We start from the raw sequence: 25,516 nt of genomic DNA, 5'->3' as shown, positions 1-25,516 counted from the left end.
GTAATTAGCTTTTGTTTAGGTCAAACATTGCGAGACCGTTTCTGACAGTCGATTTGTTGGCTCCGTCAATATTTGAACTACTAGCAATGACGACGACTGCGGACTCTTTAAGTTAACAGACAAAAACATGGCTTGTTTTTCTAACCGAGGTTTTTTCTTATCTGTTTGTCTCAGTGTAATAAGGAGAGCTTGTGGAGAGCTATTGTCGAGCAGAATCCTACCCAAAGGCAGTGATTCTGTACTCAATAATCGAATCTGAGAAATGTTAATATACATGGGCTAGTTATGGATTAGAGAAATGAATTTGAAATTAATAGGGAAGTAAAAGACATAAAATATCATTTTGCATAGATTTTTTGCAATACTTTGTTCAGATTAGATTAAAATAAGAATCTGGAGAATTAGTTTAAACCAAAGAATTAAAGTATGACAGTGCTAAATTTAAACTGCTTTCAGAATCGCTAGCATTGTTTCTGTCTGTTGCGGTGAAGGACAAAAACACATTACGACTACGATTGTTGTAAGAAGAAAGAACTCCCAGAATGACTCGGTTAATAAACAGTAAATAGGAAACCTTTTCCCCTTATTTATCTGTTGAAATCACAAAGGGAAATTTGAGACGTCTAGCTGAAGCTGTTTGTTAACGTTTCATCTAAAATGTAAAGTGTTTTGGTTTCTGGCGGGAACGTGTTATTTCTGCTAATGTGTATGTCTTGTGATTATGTTTCGGTTACTACAGTCACGAGCAATGAATAGGTTCCATGTGCCATTGCCACTGGAACTTTTTTGTTGCTCGTGATTGTACTAATCGGGACTGCCATACCAACTTATTAGGTAGAGCATTTCTGAGGACATAATGTGTTAGTTCTGGCCTCTGGCCCTCAAAGATTATAGAGTAGGCCTAGTCACCGTGGTAGATGATGATGAAATTGCAGGGGTTACATAAATTAAAGGGTATAAATAGCTTAGTAAAAAACGTTAAATAAATAAAAGTATTTTTTATTAAATATAAAACTGTCATATCGAATCATATTAGACTGACAACTAATTTCGTATGGTTTTCTTTACAACTACAACAGTTTGATTTTAACAAAACTTTGTTACAAATGTCTGTTCTTAATGTTATTAAACTCTATGCAATAGAATCAACGAAAACTGGAAACATTTACACTTTTATAATCATTATTAAAATATCGCTACCTAGTTAATTATAGGAGTGGGTACAAATATTTACAAATTCACTAAATAGGTACATTTGCAAAAATTATAAGTAGGTAGGTATATCAATAAGAAAAGCTTCTTACAACTTTCGATATAAAATATTAGTCTATCATTGTTAACACTCACACAACCATTTTATTAACATAAATAAATAGGAATAATCTACAAGCAGAGCACATTCTGTTTAAATGTACAGTTTTAACATTTTATTTACAGGGTCACAATATCTGGTTCTCAAGTTATAATGATGATAATTTGAGCAATTTACTACACCGAAACTCCCTTTCCATTAACTTTCATCCTAACCAATACAAGTATAAAAACGTATTCCCGAGACTTTTTACACCGCGAGCCGACAAAACCGTAACAAACACAACTTTGGCATGAAATCCTTAAACCGATTAAACAAAAGACAACACAGTTTTCGTCACCGTCACTTATGTAGTCACAGTATCATTTAATCTGTGACGTCACTAAGTCCGTTCACACACAGCTCTCCGGGCCCGGCACATTCTCGGCGATGACGTGCTCGCGCCGCCGCGCCTTGCCCTTGGTCCGGTGCAGCGTGGAGGCCGCCAGGCTGCCCGAGCTCAGCGTAGGCCCCGTCAGGCCCAGGCTCTGGCTCCCGAACGGAGACTCCACGTTCCCGTTCGGACAGACAAAGTTCGGACTGCCAAGTGTCGGGCTGAAGTTGCCCGCAAAGTTATTTACAGTAATTGGCTGGCCTGCCAAGTTCTGGTTCAGAATGTCTTCTTGACTCCGCGGCACTAATTCGCCGGAGGAGACCTGTGGAATGTTTTAGTGAATTAGCCTTTGTGTAATTTTAGACGTTTAGGTAAGTAGTGAGTACGAGTAATAATGTGATTGGTTTACGTACCAGCGGCGCTGTCGAGTCGAGCAGCGCTAGATCTTCGGCTGAAAACACCACGCTCGGCTTGGTCCAGTCTTCTGTTAAATAAAAAAAAAGTATGATTTTAATCACGCATTAGGCGAGAGACAATGAGAATTTGTTTTTGCAATAAAATATTATGTTTTAATATACAATCTCACCTCTAATCTCTTTTATACTTGGCCACTCGGCAGTATCGCCTAGGCACTGCGTCGTTTGATGCTCGGAATCTATAAATAAAAAATGAAGACAGCGTGAGCGTTCAATAGATTATGCCTCCGCTATTTTTACGCGGCCAAACAATGCCATGCAAACACAATATTTTCTGTTGAGCGCCACAGGATACGACTTTCATCGACATTTTTATGAAAGCCGACGTTTTATGAAGGTGGGTAAGTATTCGATATTTCATTCCTTTTTATCTCAATATCCGAACCTATTTGGGTTTGTACGAACAGAAGGTAATGGAATAAGTATAGTTTTAGCAGCGTAATATAAATTAATGTATTTGGAGCCGATTTCAGATATTGAATGCTAATGGATATTAAGATATGTTAGCTAAGAGCATTATTGTACACACGGCATCTCCAAATGGTTGGCAGGGCACACAAACGTAGTGTATGTGTGCACACTAACGTGGTCTATGTGTGCAATAAAGCAGAAATCGGTAAATACACCAGTAACAAACCACACACACACACACAACAGCACAAACGAGTTTGCGCGTAGGCAAACGCCCTTACACCAGCTGTGACATAAAAATATCAACCGGTCGAGTAAGTCAAATAGTTATAAAATTGACTTGAAGCAAAATTTCACAGCTTGTAGCTATACTCTTCGTAGCTCATTGGTAGTATGTTAGACTTATGAAACATAGGTCGTGAGTTCGAGTCCACTGATGGGTAATTTTATTTTACTTTATTTAAATTTAGCGTTAATTTAAACGCTGTTGAGTATGAAATAAATTTATTTGAAATTGACAAATGACTACAAGCTGCATAGCTGTCGACTATTTCTCTTCGCTAAAATATATGATTCGTTCTTCATTTGAGAAGTAAAACCATTCTACCCTCATACAATATGAATAAACGAAATTAGTTTTTAGTTTTAGTGACAATTCACCTCTGCGTCTGCAAAGTGATTCACTTTGTGATTTGCAAATTTAATTAATTACTCTTCGCAGTCACTATGGAAAGTTACTTAACCATGTTCAAAAAGGCGGAGATAATCGTATTTATATGAACAAAACATTACAATTAGTGAAATCGCAAGACGTTTAACGGTAAGTAACATAGAATTGCAAATATTTTATTTAACTGTTAGAATATTTGTATTTGTATAAGCTAAGTATTTGTTTTTTTTTGTTTGCAGAGGAGAACTGTTCAATTATGGGTTCTCCGATACGCAGATTCGGGACATGTAGACAATAGTCGTCTATACGGATGCATCACTACGCCATCGAGAAATCGTAGCTGCACATAGCGCCGATCCGTTCTGCAGCACCCGTTCTACGGCCACAACACATAATCTATCCCTACAAACCGTACGGGTTCACTTGCGTGCTGCTGGGTTGCGGTGTCGGAGGCCGACGAAGAAAATTGCTCTAACCGATCAGCATCGTCGAAACAGAGTGCGTTTTGCGACTGACTATTTTAAACTTTGATTGGTGCAACAATGAGGTGATATTTAGTGATGAAAAGTCCTTTAAGTCAGATAAGGATGGACGTAAGATATTATGGCGAAAAAGTGGCGAAAATTATAGTTATTGGGGTTAGCTCAGTAATTTTTATTTTTCCATTTGTATAAGATTTTAGTTTTTTTGTTAAATGCTTATTATTATTTACAATTATGGGTAAGCCAATGTGTTAATGATGTTATTGTTACTGAGGTTGGAATAAGTTATCTTATTTCTAGCTAATTAACATGTTGATTCATATAACTAATGACTTGCCTATTTACTTTAGTAAACCAGCCAGTCCATCCTTTTCTGATGTTTATTATGATTTAAAACTGCTAATTGAAAATTTTCCTTATTAATATAAACTATAATTACTATGTTTTAAAATGAAAAACAACAAAAACGTAACATCTTTAATGTTTATGTTACGGCAAGAATAAATTTGGTAATTTTAACACTTAATAACTTGTTTCATTTACTTTCTGTGTTGCTTTTATTCGTATATATAAATACTATTATTAACCATCTTAAAAAATAAATTAAATCTATAAAAAAAAACAAAAAAGGAATGTTGTAAGTTCAGTGGGATTTGAACCACCATACCGTAATTATTGTAAGTCTTGTATCATACCAACTGAGCCATTCAATCTATTACAATGTCTTGCAAAATTTTGCTTCATATCATAAAAACAATGAATCATTGTCACTGGCACAACTACATGCTTACAATATCCGTGTGTGGGTTGCCCAGAACTAAATAATTACGTCGACGTCGCCGACACACACATACACTACCTACGTTAGTGTGCCCTGCCAACCATTTAAGGTTGCCGTGTGTACTTATCATTATCAATATTGAACGAAACAAAAACGAATCAATTAGTATTATAGAATATGTAATCCATTATTATAAACCTTTTAGGTCTAAAACTACGCCAACACATACAAAACAAACCCTCACCTGGCGCATTCAATATATCGGGCTGAGGATCAGGAGTCTTCAGCTCCGGACTGGACTTGATGGTGTAGGCGACGACGTACCGGCGGCCGCCGTCGCTCAGCTCCAGCATGTCTCCGGGAGGGTGTTTGTGTGGGGCGCGCGCGCGGCGGCGGCGGGCGCACAGGGCGGCTAGCGCGACGCCGCCCGTGGCCAGCGCAGCCCCTAGCGCCGCCGCCACCACTAGGCCTAGCGTCATGCCGGCCATCGCGCCTTTGCCGTCTGTTGTTGGATGGTTGGAGGGAAGGTTTTATTGGTTGGTTTTAAATAGTTACAGTTTGCCATAGATGTTGGACATACATTGGTTATAAAAATTGTAACAAATATGACTTTAGTAAGGTCAGTGTACATTTTTTTTATCTATGTAATATTTTTTGCGTAATTTAGTAATAAATGTATGACTTCACACTTATTTGTTCCTTTGGATAACATCATTTACGGTATTAGTCATTATAAAAATAATTGTAACAACTTTTTTTGTCTTTTAAATACAAAAACTACGAAAGAATACTGCTGGAAAGCCATTCAAAGGCCCAATACGAACTTTTCACGAAGTAGTAAGAAAAATACGCGCATATTTAAAATTGGAATTTGGTTAAAAACGGAATCCTAAATAAAGGCTTCAACGTCAGAACTCTAAATGGAGTTTCTGTAAAGTGAGGAGTGCACTAATTGAAATTTCGCTATAGACTGAATAAAAGAGCAATCTAAGATGATCTGAAAAACGTGAATGGGCAGAGTAATTGATGCAAAACTGTGTATCATGCTAAAAATAAAACAAACACTAAGCTATTGATTCAATTTCGCTCATAAATATGAAATTGGGGTTGCGGTGTGGAATGAAACTCAGACCGTCCAATTTACCACTTGCCAGTAACACACCAATTAAAACCAATTTTCGACGTTTTAAAAGTCTCACCTGTTCGTCTAGCGGCGTCATTAAAGGCGATATTTTCTAGTAATGTCCTTTCCGATTCGCCCTTCAGGTTCCTGGCGTATATGAGCAGGTTGAATGTGGCATCCACCTCGTTTTCGAGCTGCCCTGAAGACAGCTGCGACAGATCCAGCTTGAAGGTTGCGAGGCCATCTGCCGGGGAAATTGTGTGTTAGATCTTAGCTGTGTGATTGCAGAAATAGGATAAAACAACTAGGTTTGTTGGAAGATGAGTTAAGCCAAATTAACAGCCTGAAGACCAAAAATGTATACCTAATAGATATATCATTGGTCGTTTGAAACAAGACCGTGTTGTGTAAAAAGTTGAGAATTTTTATTCCAATTGAAAATGCCATAATTATGCCTTACTTGGCTAGTTTATTAATTATTATTAGGTACTTAATGAATAATTTACAAAGTAACTGTATTCTTTACTTCTTAATATATTTAAAAGTTAACTGAAAACGACCTAATTGTAACTGCTAGTAAAGAAACGGTGAAGTGGCCAATAAATATTAAATGGAACAATTTCTTGAATAGAAATACCTAGGTATTAAATGGAACGTTTATTATACACGAGTAAATTTGCTTTTATAAATTTTCAGTTTACGAGGTAAAGTGAAAAGGCTGAATAATAAAAAAAAAAAAATGAAACATAACGTTTCATTGAAATCGAGATTTCTGTAAACAGATAGTTCATTCACTATAATAAAATTATGTATATAACTCATATCTTACAAAAATGTACGCTATAGTTTAGTTATTGACACTTTATTTCTACTGACTGCGTCCAGTACTTTTAGCTCGAAGGTCTGCTTTCATCCATCTCATCAATCAGCATTCACTATCAGCCTATAGCAGTCCACTGCTGGACGTAAGCCTCACCCAAATCACACCACTGGTTTCATCTATAACATCATCAGCAGTAATCAATCACAAACCTTTTTCATTTACAGAACCGGATCTAACCTCTGACTGAGTCTAGTGCTTTTTACCTCAAAGTTCTGCACCTAGAGTAATCAATAACTAACCAGTTTCATTAACAGTAGCGTTGAACCGTATCCTCCCGCTGGCGGGGTCCAGCGCCTCCAACACGAAGGCCTGCGGCAGGCCGCCGTCGTAGCCGGCCACGCAGCGCACCACCAGCCACCCGCCCTCCGACGAGTTGCCAACATGGAGCCAGCAGTAGATCACGAGTCACATCTGATCCATCTAGCTGGTTATTGTTTCAACATCACAAACCTGTTTCATCCACAGAACCGGATCTAGCTACTGACTGCGTCCAGCGCTTTTAGCTCGAAGGTCTGCCTTCATCTAGTTAATCAACAGTCATCATCAGCCTATAGCATACCACTGCTAGACGTAGACTATTGGCGTACACTGCTTGACGTGTCCAGTGCTTTTAGCTCGAATGTCTTCCTCCACCTAGTTTAACCGCAGTAATCAATCACTAACCTGTCTCATTAACAGTAGCATTGAACCGTATCCTCCCACTGCCAGGGTCCAGTGCCTCCAGCACGAAGGCCTGCGGCAGGCCGCCGTCGTAGCCGGCCACGCAGCGCACCACCAGCCACCCACCCTACGATGAGTTGCCAACATGCAGATACCAGTTGATCACGAGTCACCTCTGAGACACCTAGCTGGTAATTATTTTAAATTCACAAACCTGTTTCATCCACCGAACTGGATCTAGCCACTGACTGCGTCCAGTTATTTTAGCCCTGTTTCATTCACAGTACCACATGAAGCCTTTGACTGCGTCCAGTGTTTTTTAGCTCGAAGGTCTGCCTCCATCTAGCTCATCCGCAGTAATCTATAAGAACCTGTTTCTTCACTGTACTTGATCTAGCTACTGCCTGTTTCCAGTGCTTTTAGCCCGTAGGTCTGCCTCCACCTAGTTTAACCGCAGTAATCAATAACTAACCAGTTTCATTAACAGTAGCGTTGAACCGTATCCTCCCGCTGCCAGGGTCCAGTGCCTCCAGCACGAATGCCTGCGGCAGGCCGCCGTCGTAGCCGGCCACGCAGCGCACCACCAGCCACCCGCCCTCCGACGAGTTGCCGGCCTGCAGCGAGCAGTTGCGCGGCGCTGACGGACGGGCTATCAGGAACACATGGAATATGTTTATTTATTAATACACTTTATCATAAATCAAAAATAATAGTTATGGAACAGTAAATTGAATGTGAACAAATGAGCACTTATCGCCTGAACGCGTTTTTTCAGTCGGTACCTGCTAATTTTAAGAAATATAGACGTAGGTATTCAAATCAATCCAAGAGTTCGTTGGTGGAAATATTTTGTAGAAATAAACGGCAGGTTATACGACACACGTATAGGTATTGGACTTTTATAACAATGCAAAGAGAGGATTGAACTAGAGCCGTCTTCGTATGACCGGCAAAATAATTCATTAGTCAAATTTTAGTTACATAGCAACTAGAGTACAGTGGTAGTATTTTGAATGAAGTTAGTTAAAATTAACTTTCCAGATTTTATACAAATTGCAGCACTCAGCAGCAAAGCGATGTTATCAAAGGTTTCTAAACTTACTAAAAATAATAAAAGAAAATTGCTCAAAAGTAGGTCACCCGCACCGACCACCATGTTGAAATAAAAGTAATTTAGAAAAGACTGAATAAATGGATGTGCTGGCAGACACTGCCATTTAATTAGAATGACAATGCAAAAAGATTGCACATACCTATTTTATTTTTATATAAACCTATTGTTAGCAGAAGCTTTTACGAAGATAAAAAAATATTACCCTCTTGACAGCATAAACTTTCACTGAGCGAAAACAAAAGGTTTCATACAGGTTTTTTTCAAGATTTTTTTATCGTAAAAATGGTGTGATCTAGTCGTTAAAAGCACACTGCGCCTTAAGGGTTAACCAGTCTTCACTTTACAGTTTATGGCAGGAAATTAACTTCAAACGCACACTTCTGCTCAGAAGATGCCACTTCTTTGAAGATAAAAGAATTGGATGGGGAAAATAGCGCCGCTCCCAGGGTTCTTAAAACTATGACTTTTAGAGAATCCTCTCTGAATTCATTTCGTTAAAGAGCCAGTAGGATGGCGACCGTCGCTCACCCACATAAAAAGACTATTTGAAAGGTTTTAAAGAAATTTAAAGGTTGTGCTAATTATTAATACTCATTTAGGTTTTAATTTTCAGGAAACCTACAATGTCGTAAACAAGATACTCACAACAAAACCGTTACACTGGGTACCGAGCATAACGCTTAGTATAGTTAATTATTTATTATTAATTTACCTATTACAATACAAATATAATTAATTAATATTATGCAAGATCTACATGAATTGTTTTTTTTTCGGCGCCAACAGGATAAACAATATTGAATCCTTTTATGCAATACTTTTTTACAAGTTGTACAAACATTTTCCATGAAAATAGAGACATGCCATGGCGTTGTTTTATTGAGGATAGATTCATCACAAAAACAATGTCTCTATTCCATGCGCAACAAATGGTAGTCTATGTGTAAAAGAATTATGGCCCAGTGGGTAGTAGGTAGAATAATCTGACTACGTTCCTTGATCATTTAAGTGGTAACTGAAATATAAATTGTATCCCTGTAGGCTTAAACAATTATGAGAAACGATACACCCCGAAAACTGAAGGCTCATCAACTAATCGTAAAATGAGTACATGAATGTACTTGTCATAGTTCAGAAGTGCCCTGATTAAATCATTGCACAAGACTTTTATGTATTTATATGGGTGCAATATGTTTGTACGTAAAAACAAGTTGAAAAACATTGTGCATAATAATGTCATAATATCTGCGATTTAATATACAATAGAATTTCCTTATTCCCCAGAATAGTGTACCTGCAAGGATATTAAATGGCTTTGTATCGCGCCATGCACCTCAGTGCTAACTCATATTTCGTAGAGCACTCGCGGCCAAAGTTATGAGATTTGGCGAAGTGTGCCGCTAAAAGCGAGCTAAAATTAGAAAACGTGCAACCGTTAGGTTGAATCGGAGCGTATTCTATGAGTTTCCATGGCAGCTTAGTCTGACTGATATTTCAATTATAATTTCACTTGCCATTGTGCTGTAAAGCGTGAATGGAGAACGAAAAATAACTTATGTTTATTTAATCTACGTTCCAACAGGCTGTTAAATTTATAATATGGTAACACCATTTTAAGAAATCGGTTAAGTACGTAATATTTAGAAAAATAAAGTGGTTTTAATAAAACGATTTTCAACGCAACATAAAAAAGTTAAATACAAAGTTTTCTAAATTAAAAGCTTCCACGAACCCAAGCCGCGATTTGTTAGCTCTCAGATTCATCGCTCAAATTGGGTTTGAAGCTTTCCAAATATGTGTGCTAGTTTATAAATGTTCTGCGCTTTTCACGAGTAAAAAATGAAATAGCTAACTCGTTTTTAATAAAGCTAGCTGCATCAAAGTGAGACTACTAAAAATTATACTTAAGTATTTATACAGGGTATTGCAAAAATAGTGCAGTTAGCTGGATGTGAATTAGAAGGTCATTCTATACAACTTTTGTTGTTGTCGGTCACCTGAATTTATACCATGGGATGTTCCTAGGTAATTTTTTACTGAATCTCATAATTGCATGCAATGATAGACAAGATAATATACACTCACGGGCAATGAAAAAGATCCAGTGTGTCTAAGCACAAAATTATTCCTAAACGGAAAAACTAACTTAGTGACATGTTAAAAACTGAAAACATATTTATTTTCTTCACATTTCCTATTAAATGTAAAAAAGGGCCATTTGGTGTCGGTATTTTGAAAGTGGAACTTTTTCATTGCTTGCGAGTGTACCTATTTTGAAAGGGAAAGCGTTCAATCCTGCCGGTACAATCTGGAAGACGCAGGGCTGGACCTGCCGCCCAACGGCGTTGGTGCCGCGGCAGCTCAGCGTGCCGTAGTCGTGCCATGAATATTTCCTATCTACATACACACAAGGCACAGAGACTTGACCCCCTCAGAAGCAATGTTACTATGAGAGAGGGTTAGATTTCTCTGCACCTGCCGTAAATATTCACATACCGGCTGGAACAATCTGGAAGACGCAGGGCTCGAGCTGCCGGCCCACGGCGTTGGTGCCGCGGCAGCTCAGCGTGCCGTAGTCGCGCTCGCTCTGTGGCTTGTAGCTCAGCTGGCTCATGCTGCCGTTCGCTGTTCCTGGACAAAAATATGTATTATTTATTTATGTATTTACTTATAAAGATTCCTACTATTATTATAAATCCGAAAGTGTGTGAGTATGAGTGTGTGTGTATGTTTGTTACTTTTTCACGTCAAAACGGCTGAACCGATTTTAATGTATAATTTGGTATGGAGTGAGCTGATACCCTGGATTAACACACGATGGCTACTTTTTATCGTGGAATTCCCACGGGTGAACTTTTTAAAGCGAAGCAAAGCTCGCGGGAAGAGCTTGTAGTTCATAATTGTTACTTGGGGCTACTTTTGTGCATCCTCGATACTATGTGAGATCGATACTAACGATTTTCAATATAAAAGAGCAATACTACAGATAGTACCGATCTGTCGTGTTTTCTTCAACTATGGATATTGGCTTATCTAACATCAATACTAATCCTTGTACGGAAAGACATGTACAACTGTTATAACTGTAAACCCAACTTTAAAATGACTGCGCAAAGTTTTCAGGCATCCAACCCGTTTTATAGCTTGTTAAGTATTTGCGAATCAATAAACTGAAAATCGATATGAAATGTACTGAACTTTGTAATCTCATATACGCACGCTCGCTTTGCAGTGAAGTGGATGTAATAACAAGGTCTTCAGTTAACTTTGATAGCACGTGAATTACAGGGTTAACTAGAATTGCCCTTGAAGGTTAGAATGTGATTAAAGTATTATTAGAGAGGCCATGAGGGTGAATGAAAAAGATCACATAGGCTAAGTATAACGGGTTGTTCATTACTAACTTTCCATACTAACGTTAAATACCAACATGTGTAAGAACATATAATTATGCTTACTCCGGGATTTTAGTGTTGGTTCCGTAATTAATGTTATATTGATCAGCACATCGGATATACTGACCAACAGACGGTAAACATTCCGTCGTCCGGGACGCATAAAATTCCATTTCACACCAGGACAACACAGCGCTACAGGAAGTAGACTACACATTTACCAGATTTGGAAGGCGAGACGTCCAAGCTCTCGCCGCTGTTGTTGAACTGCCAGAAGAACGTGACGTCCGGCGGGTTGGCGGTGACCGAGCAGCGAACTCGCAACGCCTCGTCCAGCTGCGCTCCTAGTACTTGTGGCGACGAATGCTCACACACTGGCGCATCTGTGTAGCAAAAAAGTACATGTTTTTTAACTAACTTTTACTCAAAACCTTGAAAGTTAAGTAAATTCAAATAAGGCATCTCGCAGGAATTAAGTTTTTAGCATACGATGCTTTGATAGCAGCAAAAGCTCAATTTTAAATTCAAACAAGATTTACGAATAATTTAGTACAGCGTTTCAAATTCATACCGCCGGCGTTCACAAGTGAGTGTAGGTATAAATTGTAGCGGTTTCCGTTTCGTATCTTAATTACAGAGGAGGAAAGGAATAGCTTGAGTGAAATAGCGCTATAAGAGCGCGTCGGAATAAGTTGAAGTTATAACACATTATGACGTTGAAGTTATCAAAGAAATACAGACGAAGAAATTACGACTCCAAAAGTGTGATTCGTTTATCTTGTTAGGGATTGCACCCCCGAGCGCGGCCCCTTAGGTTTTCATTAAGCTCTCTCAAATATTTGCCCGTGTTAAGCAGACTTCCGCCGAGAGATTACAGCTCACGGCGCCAAAAATATTGTTATGATTTTCAAGCATTTTTATATTGACTTCGTTTTTCAGATTCACTGTTCTTAGAAGTTGGGAATAAATAAAGCTAGAGTAAGCTTGGTTGGTTGTCCTTCTAAGCTTTATAACTAAATTACCATAAAACGATAGTACCTTGGTACTTAGCACTTCTTTGTGGGCCAGTGCATATGAATTAAAAATAAATGGTTATCAGAGTCGTTACGTAACTCGTCGGAATACAAAGCTTGCATTGTTCTGTCAACTTGTCAATCTCAGTAAGCTTAACCTCTGAACTAAAACAAAACTAGAGCGACAGTTCGGTACACAACGCGCAAAACTAAAACAAACAAACAACAATAATTTAAAATATATGCTTTAATTCAAGTCAACCGTCGGTTTCAGAGATAAAATCTAGTAGTTTGTTAAAAGCCCGTTTGCAGTTCGTATCAAAAGTAACGTAAACGCTTTTATGTGCGCGGAACAAAGGAGGGTACATTGGGGGTACAAAGAGGGGGGAAAGAGACGAAAGGTAATAAATAGAGCGTACAAAACGTACATTTGTCGCAGTCGGCAGCGACACAGGGGGTAGGCGTGCACGCTGTCTTTCAATTCATTCATCATGGCGAATTGCAAGGGAATATTTTGAAACAATTGCAAGTTTCTATTAAACGAGTACTATTGTGAGCATAGACCTACTACCTCTAGACTGGCAATCGCCGTGTGCACTATTCTCTTTCTCACTCAAACCATAGATGTTGCCGACAAAAAAATTAAACCTAAATATGGGGAAATTTAACTTATCATAATAACAAAAACAAAACTTGAGTGTATCGTCGGTTGATAGGAAAAAGACACTAAAGGCTAATTTTTCAATAGCCAGATAAAAGTTTTGCTGGGAAATAATTTTGATGCTGTTGCGTCTCAATGTTTCTCAATGTTTGTATTACCCAGATAACATTTATCTGAATATTGAAAAATCTGCCTTAGTGAGTTTTTCCTGTCAACCGACGATATAAGAAAAAAAACTTTACTCATACTTATTTGATTTCAATATAATTGTTTAATATACACAAACTGAGTTGATTGTATGATTCATTGTCTTCGTCCAATCGAAACAATCCTCTTCAAAATGTGCCGAACACAATTTTTGTATGTTTCTTTGGTTCCCAATTTGTGCGACCGGTAATGTCTATCCATTTTCTTGATATTTTTTTTTTCTGTCGGAAACCTATGAAGCAGAGATAAATGGATGAGCATGAGCATTATAATCGTGGGCCAAATATGTGATGGGGTTTTTTTTAAAGGAAACACGTATTTCGTATCAATACAATAAACTTTATATTATACAGAAGAAATCACACATAGAAGAAAAAAACGAAACGAACGTTTCCTCACAATGAGAGGCACCTCATTTGAAAGAGGAGAATGACTTCTACAAAATACAATCTTCACAAAAACCGAATTCGTGCGCCCCATTTGTAAACCCAACCCGAGTCCGTTACAATTTCTAGTGTTTTCTTTGCATACTATAATATTTGTGGGTAAAATAAATTTTCAATAACTTGCAACACCATGTGATTTGTTATGATATGGTACCTCGTAATTTTTACTTAAAACTGATACTAAAAGACCTTACAGTATTAAAATTAGTATCGTTTTATATTAAAATCGAGCCAATAGATAGTACTATGATGAATGTAAGCTTGTTAAACTTGATAGTATCTACTTACATGTGAAAATATATCTCATCCATCATTCCATCGTGTTTTCGTTCAATATGCTCTATACAACCGAACAAAATCCACCCACCCATGTCACACACTCGTTAAGTGATGATAATAGTCTAATAAACTTAATAAACACCCACAAATCACTAGCAAATCAAAAATAAATAGCATTTAGAAAATTTTGTTGTAACTGTCAGCCTTTGTTTGGCACAGATTTTTCATTTGTTTCATTGTTTGGCACAGAGAACTGACGTAAACAGGCGCCTCAGCAAAAAGGACAAAAAACATTTACAGCTTAACGTTTCTTTCTTACGCTTAATGTAGCTAAGCGTCTCTTTTTCGCAATGTCAGAACTGTCACGATTATACCCCTGTGATTGTGAGCTATTCAATTTTGAAAACATCAATCACTGGGTACGGATGCATTCGGAACCAATAACAGTGCTATATTTCTAAGTCAACTTCAAAGTACTTCTCAACTTGAAATTATCTAATATGGGAGGTGCATAATTTGTAGTCTTATGTATAACTATTGTTTTCAGGAAAAGACTCTGTTACATATAATCAGAATCAAATCGAACCGGAGGAAAAGAACAAACGTTTAAAGACAAAGAAAATAAATTATATCTCCCGTAGAAACTTTGTATTTTATCAAAGCTAACACAAACAAAACAATTCTTTGCGTAAAGTCTGAAATAACAAAAAGAGGTATAATTAATCGTTGATTACTTTTCGTTGCCGTCGCAGCAGCACCCCGTTGACTGTTACAAATCTCTGTTACGATCTTCATGAATGATTGATACGCAGCTGGCAAACGATTTGAGGCCCTACTGATAGTCCGGGAGCTTAAAGGGCTTTATAAAAACTGCTTCTTCTGGAATGGACCAAACAGAATTACTTGGCATACACCACTTTTGAAATAATCTGTATTATTAGCCAAACCAAATTATTTTTTATACATTACGTAAGTCGTGTATTTATAGAATCGATTTAAACATCCAAGGGCTAAAATAAAAATAGCCTATCTATCTTTTTAACCGACTTCAAAAAAAGGAGGAAGTTCTCAATTCGTCAGGATCTTTTTTTTTAATCAAAAGTGTTTTATTGTTTCATTTTATACTTAATGTGGTGACTCTTACGCCCACACAAATGTATCGATTTATTTTGTAATGAGTGATTCTAAACAGCTGACAGTTACGTTGTAAACACAGCTGTTGTAGAACGTACCAATAATACGATCAGGGTTTAATTTATAACTATGAACTACTGATGCCAAGTGCCAATTTACAGACAGTACTTTCAATGTAATAAATTATACAAGCAATCGTGCAAAGCCATTAGACTATTATCGATCGATGTTAAATGCACACCTGTGCGATGGAGCCTATTAATTAATTACAAGTTCGTGGATATTTTTACACATGGACTAAGTAGGTATTGTATTGTTATTGAGCACACAGTAAAACTTTTAGACAGTTTCTATTATGCAATTACAGATTCTGTTTACCAGATCCCAGTCTATGAAAACGAAATTTACAAGCAGCCCTGTTGACAATCGAAAACAAAAGGGGTTCCACGATTACATTTTCCAAGTAATCTCCGTTCACTTGTTCTTATTGAATTGCGAATCTTTCACCGCGTTTATTCATCACACAATGATTGATTTCCATTTTGTATTGTTGACGAGACAAAACAGATACAACACTGAATAAAGTACTTACCAGGATTGCAGTAGCGGGGAGGAGATTTGTAGTCAGTCGGGATGATAATATTTTGCTCCTAGTACTTACACTGTATGCTAAGATGGGTGGGTTGGCTGGAGGTCTCCCCCAAGGCGTTGGTGGCTCTACAAGAGTAGTCGCCGCCGTCGTCCCTGGTCACCTTCTGCCGCACCAGACTCTTGGTGCTGACGATGATGCCGGAGACCACATTGTGCAGCACTGGTTTATCCTGTTGTAAAGTTAGCATCAGGTTAGATGTACCTATGTAAAGATTGCCTGGTTTTCGAGTGGGTAAAATAAAATGTTAAAATTTAAAGCATCTCTGCTTTTGATATCCTGAAAATCCGTAAGCCTACATAAATTAATGAAATAGAAAAATGCTTTTAAAATGAAAATAAACCATACAGGTTAGACAATTAAATTAATAGACCTGAAATAAAAGGCGACTTTCCCCTATCGCATAGAGGGAATTTATTGAGCAATTGACGCTAGATTGGTTTAGATAAAGATCTGACTGGACTCTCAGGTCCTGATTGAGGATTACATGTCCAAGTAATGACAGCAACATTCATAGAATACCTAATAATATACTTTCTGTAAATAATAGTGTAACGTAAATTACACGTACATTATACTCAGGTGATGGCCCCGGTTTTAACGATATCGCACGTGACACATTAATAATTATCTATTTATTTGGAGCGAACGGGTTGTTACTGAATGCAAATAAATAACCATTTCAAAGGCACAGAATAACTTAGTTAATTACTTAATTGAATCTCAAGCGATGGCAACAGTCCTGTTCATCCATACATAGAGCACACTGCACAATATTCTAATCTTGTAACAGTATAAAGATTTTTAATAGAGACGGGACTCACTCACGTTATGATACCATGATATCCGATGTTCCCTCGGGTTCGCCTTCACGGAACACTCGAAGTACACGTCGTCGCCTTCCTTGATGTCGTGAGGGTTGAGGGTGCTCCCTAGTGATAAGGACACCACTGGTGGATCTGTGGACAAAATGTACAATATAATTATGTACCTTTATATTTTTACTACGCTACAAGTGGGAGTGTGGGACTGACTTGAATACTGCCAATATAGATTATGTGCTTTCATTTCCATTTATTCGTATTATTTCCGAAAATAACGTTTACAATATTTTTCAGAGCTCAATGAACAAAAGAGGCTTTCTTGGAAATAGCTTTTACGTTTTTAACATAATAAACCGAAGCATTATGTTTTCTTCTCACATTCAATATCAAAGCGGCTTTTTAACTTTTTTTATTTGGATGGATATCCATTTCTTTAGGTAAGTATACGAGACTCAGCGGGGCGCCAATTCCTTTCCGTATTTCGTTCCCCAGCGGCGCACCCGCGGCGGCGGAAGTCGCCTGTTACCAAGTAGCGCTGGCAGGTACACTTATCTGCGCCCTGGTGACACTTTATTGGCCATTAAAGACCCATAATGACGGCCCCACCGCCTGCCCACTTTCGGTTCCAAAATAAACATTATTCCAACGCTCAAATTGTTGCCAAAACGATTCACAACAGAGAAAACGAAATTCCTCCCGTTCCTAAACGTGTTACAGTTCGGCGGGTCGAAGCAAATAGAATTTATTTATATTTGGAAATTAATTTCCTCAGTCATAATAGAAATGTCGTTGCTTTTGAAAAATCATCTGTCGAAGGACTCCGGGTTTTGAAATTAAGCCAGTAGGCCGCATTTATATAATTGGCGGAGAAAATTCTCTGGAAAATTCGGCCGTACTTATTTAATCAGAAACAGAACATCGAAAATGTTTTGGACATTTTTCGTTACATTTGGATACCAAAGTACTTAGGTAAGTTATTTCAAGCTTCACAGAATAATATATTTTGATTTCAAATTCCAGTAGCAACCGAATGTTTCATTCGATATTTCGAATATTTTACAATGATTCACAACTGTTTCCGAGGACATAGACATAGTCAAACTCATATCAACTTTTGCAGTGTTCCCTGGAGCTTGGTTGTCAGTGGCGCGGACGTTTTTGGCGCACAGTGTTGCCATCTGTTGATGTTGTCCAGCAAACAGTAACAAGGTTTTAATTACGCCTCTGAAAGCTGTTTGCTCAGAAGGGTTAGCTTGTTGCAGTGGTTTTTGTCGAGTTACTTTATTGCTTGACCCGTCTGTTTTGTATGTTTTCGGGGGTGCGGCTAAATGGCTTGCGTTGTAAATAAATACCTACCCTTTACACACAATTTGATGATACTTTAATGAACCGGCTGAATGTTTTTGCACACATTGAATGCAAAATATCTAGTTCCCTTTAAAACAACGGTAAAAGTAACAAAGTTCTAAAGACAGATTATTAAACGCTACCGGTATTAAATGCTAATAGTAGTGAATTATTAATAACAAGGAAAGCCAACGATAAGTCGTAACTATAACTTCAACATTTGTGTTTCAAGTTCCCCCTCGCCTGTTAGAAATGTCTTCGTACATATAACAGGTAAAGCTGAACTAATCCCTTGGACATGGAGGTGACACTTGTCAGTACAAGTTTGAGCCCTTTAGTTTCACTACTTACTTACTTTGGACTTTGATATGTTACGGTAGCATTATTAATGTTACATAATCACAGTTTCTGAAATCTGATAATGTCTTCTCGTATCTATACTGAGAGAAGAATCGATTGCTGTTCGTACGTCTCTTTAAACTGTAGAACGGCTGGGCCGATTTAGATCACTTTGGTTTTGTTATGTTACCTAATACCAAGAGTATAAAAAAAAATATACTTAATAACTATATCACTCACACAATAACCTTTTTTATAAGAAAAAAAGTCTAAAATCACGATTGATATACCTTAAAAACAAAGCAAAAAACACGAGAGTCTACCAACCGTTCCGAAATTACTTTATCCTCAGACAGACAGACACCCACGCGCACGTTATATCATCTCTTTAATGGTCAGTGGTTAAAACGCCGCCGCACTACGTAAAATTAGGCGCATGCAGGCAAAACTCGTCTCAATTTTATACATACCGTCCTAACTTTGATAGAATTAGTTGGAAACAAGTCTGGGATAAACTGGTACTGAAAGTTGTTGTAGCACCGCATCAGAGGGGTTGCTCTAGTTTAAAAACGAAGTTTCAGCGCTAACCACGGCTCTATCACACTGCGACGTCGCAACGCAATGATTTCAACGCAAACTACGTAAAAGCGAAATAAGAACTGCTGCTCTGTGATCTCTCTATTATTGCCTTTAGAAAGGGAAAATGCGTTCGAAAGGAACTGTAATAAAAAATATTTATGGCAGCGAGGACGAAACGCACGAATGGGGCCTCGCCCTAAAACGTACCGATTACACTACAACTCTCGTTCGTTCGTTTTTGTCAAGGAAGAGTAACCCTTCGCCCGTGAGAGTGGGCCCTACTCGGCTCGCGGCAACACTGTGAAGTGGGCGATTACTGCGGAGTGCCTAGTCAGACTTATTTTATCGAATTACCGAATTAGCTCTTTTATTTCTTTACGATCCGACGGTAGATACTATAGGGCTAATGCAAAAGTTTGGACATTTGTGTGATGTAGCACTAGCTGTGTTTTTTTCTTCATCACATTATATCAAAAGAACTAAGTACCTACACTATGGGGCTATAAATGATCTTAGCTGCAATATAAAAGATTCCATGGAAAAAATACGGGTCACTTTGATAATCTAAGTGCCAATGCGAACCTTTGACGTCAGGTAAAAAAGGAAAAGAAATACAAAAAACACTGTCGCTAATAAAATGCGCCGTAGCGATGACGAGATCATAGTTACGTAGCCGTAGCCTTAGTAAGATATATTTATTAGTTTATTTTTTATATTCTGTTGTTCCATGTCCATGAATTCGATGACGTAAATAATCACTGACGGCTCTTTTGTGGCGTAGTCTGCGCCAAAAATGCACAGGTGAACTCGTTCATTAGGTGGAGAATTCATATAAACGATACGCGCCTTATTTTCTGAGTTTTCTGCCGAGTCGCATTGTGGTGTGAGGTTCATCTGACCTTTTGTATTATACTTAATTGATTAAAACAATTTAATGTAGGTAGGTACTGTACTAAAAGCGGTGATAGACTGTACTGTTGTAGGTAATGCATGTTGAGGTAATTATATGAATAATTCCTTTGCTTATTTAGAATAAACCGAGTGCACTTTATTACCAAAAGAATAATCATATATGGTGATAAAATTCTTCTCATATTTAAATCAAAGCGCCCAGCCCAAGGAGCCACCGACCAAATTTTGTGAACGCAACCATTTCCAGCCCCACGCAGCTGAGAAAGCGCTTTTCCAGCAATTATAATTAAGCTTAACGAGGTAAGAGATGTGCAAACTGGTTAAGCCCAAGCGCGTTTATCGCTTATTTTGTTGCTATTATTCGCTTAGCGAATGATGCCTCTTGAATTAAGAAGTTTTACTAATTGTGCCACACGCTGTCTGCTGACTGTTACATTTGCTTTGTGTTACTGAGCTCTGAACGACTACTTTGCTTTCTGCAAAGTGAGCGCGTTGCTCAGCTGTTAGAGTGGGAGAGGAGATTATTAAACACATGCGTCCGTCCTTTTCTCACAAATTAGCTCGCTCTAAGCAATTTCGTCTTCAATTCTGCATTAGGTTTGTAACGTTACAGAATGAGCTTGAGCTTAGGGTATGTGGAGATTCTCATAACAAGTGTTAATATTAATTACTTATGGTTAATATTAACGGTAAATGTTACAAATATGATAATAATAATTATTAGTTAAACATTGTCCTTGGCATAGGTTTACGTTTACTATTATTAACTACATCAATTTTCCCTGTATTATTATGATTCCTAGAATTGTACAACCGATTACAGTACCATTACTGGCAATTGTGACCTTCTGTGTGACACTGTGAAAATGGAAATAAAACTTGAATGGTATTAATACAAATAAGTTTGTACTACGTTTGACAGGTGTTTACAAAGGTCAAAGGTTCGCATCGGCATTTAGCATATTATTATACGGCGCACGGCGTTCGACAGCCCATCGATAGCCTAAAGCATGCGCCTAGGTTTTGACGATGAAGCCCTAAAAGCCACACTGAACTTAAAAAAAAATATTATTTTTACTGAGTACTAGTGAATTTTTTCATAATAAGTGGGTAACTCACAGACAACGTCAAGCTTGAAGGAGTCCTCGATGCTCTGCCCGGGCAGCGCGCTGTTGTCAGCCTGGCACTTCACCACGGCGCCGTCGTCCTCGGGCAGCGGAGACAGCTGCAGGCTGCTGCTCACCCACGTCTCGTTGGACCACTCCACCACCTGGAGATAAGGGTGATATTGAGGGGATAGATATACAGGGTGGTCTTGAATTTGGATATGCTGACAAACAAAATCCACCAGACTCGAAAAATAAACTGTAATATTACAGTAATGAAAAAGTTCCAATGACAATAGCAACAGTTATTCCTAAACGGAAAAGATAAAATATTGAAAGCATAGACTTTGAAAGTAATAAGTAAGTATACATTTCATAACGCATTGGAATGAAAAATTTATATTTTGATCAAATTTTAAATGTTTGGTGTCGACATTTTATAAGTGGACCTTTCATTGCTAGTGAGTGTATTATTCATATGATCTTCTACTCCAACTAAGTAGTTTTCCCCAAGAAACATGGGTATTTATAGAATGTATTGTTCATCGCAAAAAAATGTACAATAGACTTGTACCTAAGTATCAAAACTATTAATGTTTTTCTCACCTTTCCTCTTCTAAACTTCCTATTATCCTTGTACCACGTGAGCTGGGCGGGCGGGCGGCTGCCCTCGGACACGCACGTGAGGTTCACCGCCCGCTCCGACGACAGCGACGCCGGCTTGTTCACTATCTCTACTAGGTTAGGCCTCACTGCGGACAAACAGAATAACGTAAGAAAATCATAAAGGGAGTAAAGAATGGTTAATTCTAGTACAACTAACGCAGTTAATTATGAGTACTTTGCTTTACAAAGTATTAAATTGTTTTACGTTAGCTTCATAATCTAAACTCCTAGCTTTCCATGTCGAAGATATAGGAGGGGCGAAACAGCCGCGAATCGTTTCGAGAAAAGATGGTACGGCCGTGCCCGTTTTCTTCGGGACTTGGCACTGCCGTGCTGTAAGTAAGCTATATATTTTTTATCAAACTAACAAATCAAGAATATTTAAGAATAGGTGGTTGCTGAGTTTGATAAGTTTTAAAAGTGTATCTATATCTACTTATGTACACACGGCAACGTTAAATGGTTGGCAGGGCACACTAACGTAGGTAGTGTATGTGTGTGTCGGCGACGTCGACGTAATTATTTAGTTCTGGGCAACCCACACACGGATATTGTAAGCATGTAGTTGTGCCAGTGACAATGATTCATTGTTTTTATGATATGAAGCAAAATTTTGCAAGGCATTGTAATAGATTGAATGGCTCAGTTGGTATGATACAAGAACACAATTATAGGTATGGTGGTTCAAATCCCACTGAACTTACAATATTCCTTTTTTGTTTTTTTTTATAGATTTAATTTATTTTTTAAGATGGTTAATAATAGTATTGTAGTTTATACGAATAAAAGCAACACAGAAAGTAAATGAAACAAGTTATTAATTGTTAAAATTACCAAATTTATTCTTGCCGTAACATAAACATTAAGGATGTTACGTTTTTGTTGTTTTTCGTTTTAAAACATAGTTGAAGTTTATATTAATAAGGAAAATTTTCAAATAGCAGTTTTAAATCATAATAAACATCAGAAAAGGATGGACTGGCTGTTTTACTAAAGTAAATAAGCAAGTCATTAGTTATATGAATCAACATGTTAATTAGCTAGAAATAAGATAACTTATTCCAACCTCAGTAACAATAACATCATTAACACATTGGCTTACCCATAATTGTAAATAATAATAAGTCTTTAACAAAATAACTAAAATCTTATACAAATTATAAAATAAAAATTACTGAGCTAACCCCAATAATTATAATTTTCACCACTTTTTCGGCATAATGTCTTACGTCCATCCTTCTCTGACTTAAAGGACTTTTCATCACTAAATATCACCACATTGTTGCACCAATCAAAGTTTAAAATAGTCAGTCGCAAAACGCACTCTGTTTTGACATCGTCGGATCTGATCGGTTAGAGCAATTTTCTTCGTCGGCTTCCGTCACCGCAACCCAGCAGCACGCAAGTGAACCCGTACGGTTTGTAGGGATAGATTATGTGTTGTGGCCGTAGTACGGGTGCTGCAGAACGGATCAGCGCTATGTGCAGCTACGATATCTCGATGGCGTGGTGATGCATCCGTATAGACGACTACTGTCTACATGTCCCGAATCTGCGTATCGGTGAACCCATAATTGAACAGTTCTCCTCTGCAAACAAAAAAACCAAATACTTAGCTTATACAAATACAAATATTCTAACAGTCAAATAAAATATTTACAATTCTATGTTACTTACCGTTAAACGTCTTGCGATTTCACTAATTGTAATAGTTCATATAAATATGATTATCTCCGCCTTTTTGAACATGGTTAAGTGACTTTCCATACTGACTGCGAAGAGTAATTAATTAAATTGACAAATCACAAAGTGAATCACTTTGCAGACGCAGAGGTGAATTGTCACTAAAACTAAAAACAAATCTCGTTTATTCATATTGTATGAGGGTAGAATGGTTTTAATTCTCAAATGAAGAACGAATCATATATTTTTGGCGAAGAGAAATAGTCGACAGCTATGCAGCTTGTAGTCATTTGTCAGTTTCAAATATATTAATTTTATACTCAACAGCGTTTAAATTAACGCAAAATTTGAATTAAGTTAAATAAAAGTAACCATCCGTGGACTCGAACTCACGACCTACGTTTCATTAGTCTGACATTCTACCAATGAGCTACGAAGTGTATAGACACAGGTAGTGAAATTTTGCTTCACATCAATTTTATAACTATTTCACTAACACTACCGGTTGATATTTTTATGTCACAGCTGGTATACGGGCGTTTGCCTACGCGCAAACTTGTTTGTGCTGTTGTGTGTGTGTGTGTGTGGTTTGTTACTGGTGTGTAAACCGATTTCTGCGTTTATGCACACATAGACAACGTTAGTGTGCACACATACACTACGTTAGTGTGCCCTGCCGACCATTTGACTTTGCCGTGTGTACAATATGAGTTTAACTACTATGTAGATACTTATGTAAAATTATATGAATCATAAAATTAACAAAATCCATTTTCATTTGTCTTATCTCAATCAGCTCAATGCACTTCGATTTTCAAGTAGGTAAATATAAGTTAGCATACTACATGTAATCTTTATCGCTTCAGTTTCCAAATAAACTTTGTGATTTATACGTCTAGACAGATCGCATCTTACCTTACCTTTACAATTCAGAGAGACATAACTCTTTTATATTAGTCTCCATAGGTGCAATATTTTAGCTGTAACAATGGGGAATCTGAATACATTGTGTAGTATAAATTGCAAATACGATTTAAAAGAACGACGCAGGATTAAAAGGCAAATGGAAAGGCAAAACGAGGCTTAGTCCTCGGCTACATATTTGCATACACCTGTGAGATTGCCAACGCTTTTTCTGCTTTGCTTTAGTACAATCAGCAATAAAGGAGATGATCTTTGACAATGCGGCTTTTGTTTTAAATTGGAACGAAATTTCTTGAGAGAAAAAGGACAAACTTACAAAGTAACTGGAAGGTCTGACGTTCTTTCTGTTTTCTTTGTTGGCCGCGCATAATCTTATTTATTTAAACATACAACGAAAGCTAGCGGTCATTTTGAATACATAAATTCATTTTATTGTGATACACAAATAACTGCTACTTTATGCTTTTCTTAACGTCTGAACAATCATAAATGTACCGTTTTGTACTGTTTTCAATATTTTAAAGCTCTAAATAAGTTTCCCACGCAAGCATAGATCTGAGAGGCTCTTCAGACATTTTCTTCACGATCTTGAAGAACAAAATAGCATTTGCTGCTACCACTACCGTGTGGGTTGTTTATTAGACACGTTGAGGCACTTAGCCGTCCTGGTTCAAGTGTTTACGCCTGACATGGAGTAGGTCTAGTCTATTTATTGTGTGTTACCAACCTAACGCAGCTTTGCTTATGTGGTTAACGCGGCGCGGGTGAAGGGTGCGGTCAAACACGTTGGATGTCGTGTTTTTGTTGTTGAACAAGTCTTACATAAATATTTATATAAATAAGTACGGCGCTTAAAGTTTCATACTATAAATAAATAAAATGTAAGGAAGTGAAGAAAAAACATAAAGAAATCTTTATTCTAGAGCTTAGTAGTGAATAGACTTGTATTGCACTCTTTAGCTTTGGGCGTTCTATGCCGTATCTTCGTCTTTTTTACATTTAAATACCATTGTATTCTTAACCTAGTGTTTGTCACAATCAGAAGGGCTAGTACGGGGCGCAAGACG

The 25,516-nt window shown here is 37.6% G+C and overlaps 1 protein-coding gene across 4 annotated transcripts in view; it reads right to left on the bottom strand.

Annotated features, from left to right (window-relative positions):
• Window positions 1-983: 983 nt before the first annotated feature.
• Window positions 984-25,516, bottom strand: part of LOC105393805 (neural cell adhesion molecule 1) — a 69,574-nt gene continuing 45,041 nt past the window's right edge. For all 4 annotated transcript variants that reach the window (XM_038107226.2, XM_038107225.2, XM_038107227.2 and 1 more), the window contains exons 7-18: window positions 21,783-21,928; window positions 21,190-21,340; window positions 16,898-17,028; window positions 16,082-16,241; window positions 11,902-12,063; window positions 10,782-10,916; window positions 7,644-7,820; window positions 5,705-5,872; window positions 4,750-5,007; window positions 2,272-2,340; window positions 2,099-2,169; window positions 984-2,007 (exon numbers count right to left, since the gene is read on the bottom strand). In XM_038107226.2, the coding sequence (XP_037963154.2) occupies window positions 1,705-2,007; window positions 2,099-2,169; window positions 2,272-2,340; window positions 4,750-5,007; window positions 5,705-5,872; window positions 7,644-7,820; window positions 10,782-10,916; window positions 11,902-12,063; window positions 16,082-16,241; window positions 16,898-17,028; window positions 21,190-21,340; window positions 21,783-21,928 (1,931 nt within the window). In that variant the 3' untranslated portion in view covers window positions 984-1,704. The remainder of the gene's footprint in view (window positions 2,008-2,098; window positions 2,170-2,271; window positions 2,341-4,749; window positions 5,008-5,704; window positions 5,873-7,643; window positions 7,821-10,781; window positions 10,917-11,901; window positions 12,064-16,081; window positions 16,242-16,897; window positions 17,029-21,189; window positions 21,341-21,782; window positions 21,929-25,516) is intronic.

Source organism: Plutella xylostella, chromosome 25 (genome assembly GCF_932276165.1).
Source record: "Plutella xylostella chromosome 25, ilPluXylo3.1, whole genome shotgun sequence".
NCBI lineage: Eukaryota > Metazoa > Arthropoda > Insecta > Lepidoptera > Plutellidae > Plutella > Plutella xylostella.
The sequence above is the reverse complement of the archived record's forward strand: the minus strand, read 5'-3'. Positions and strand labels throughout refer to the sequence as shown.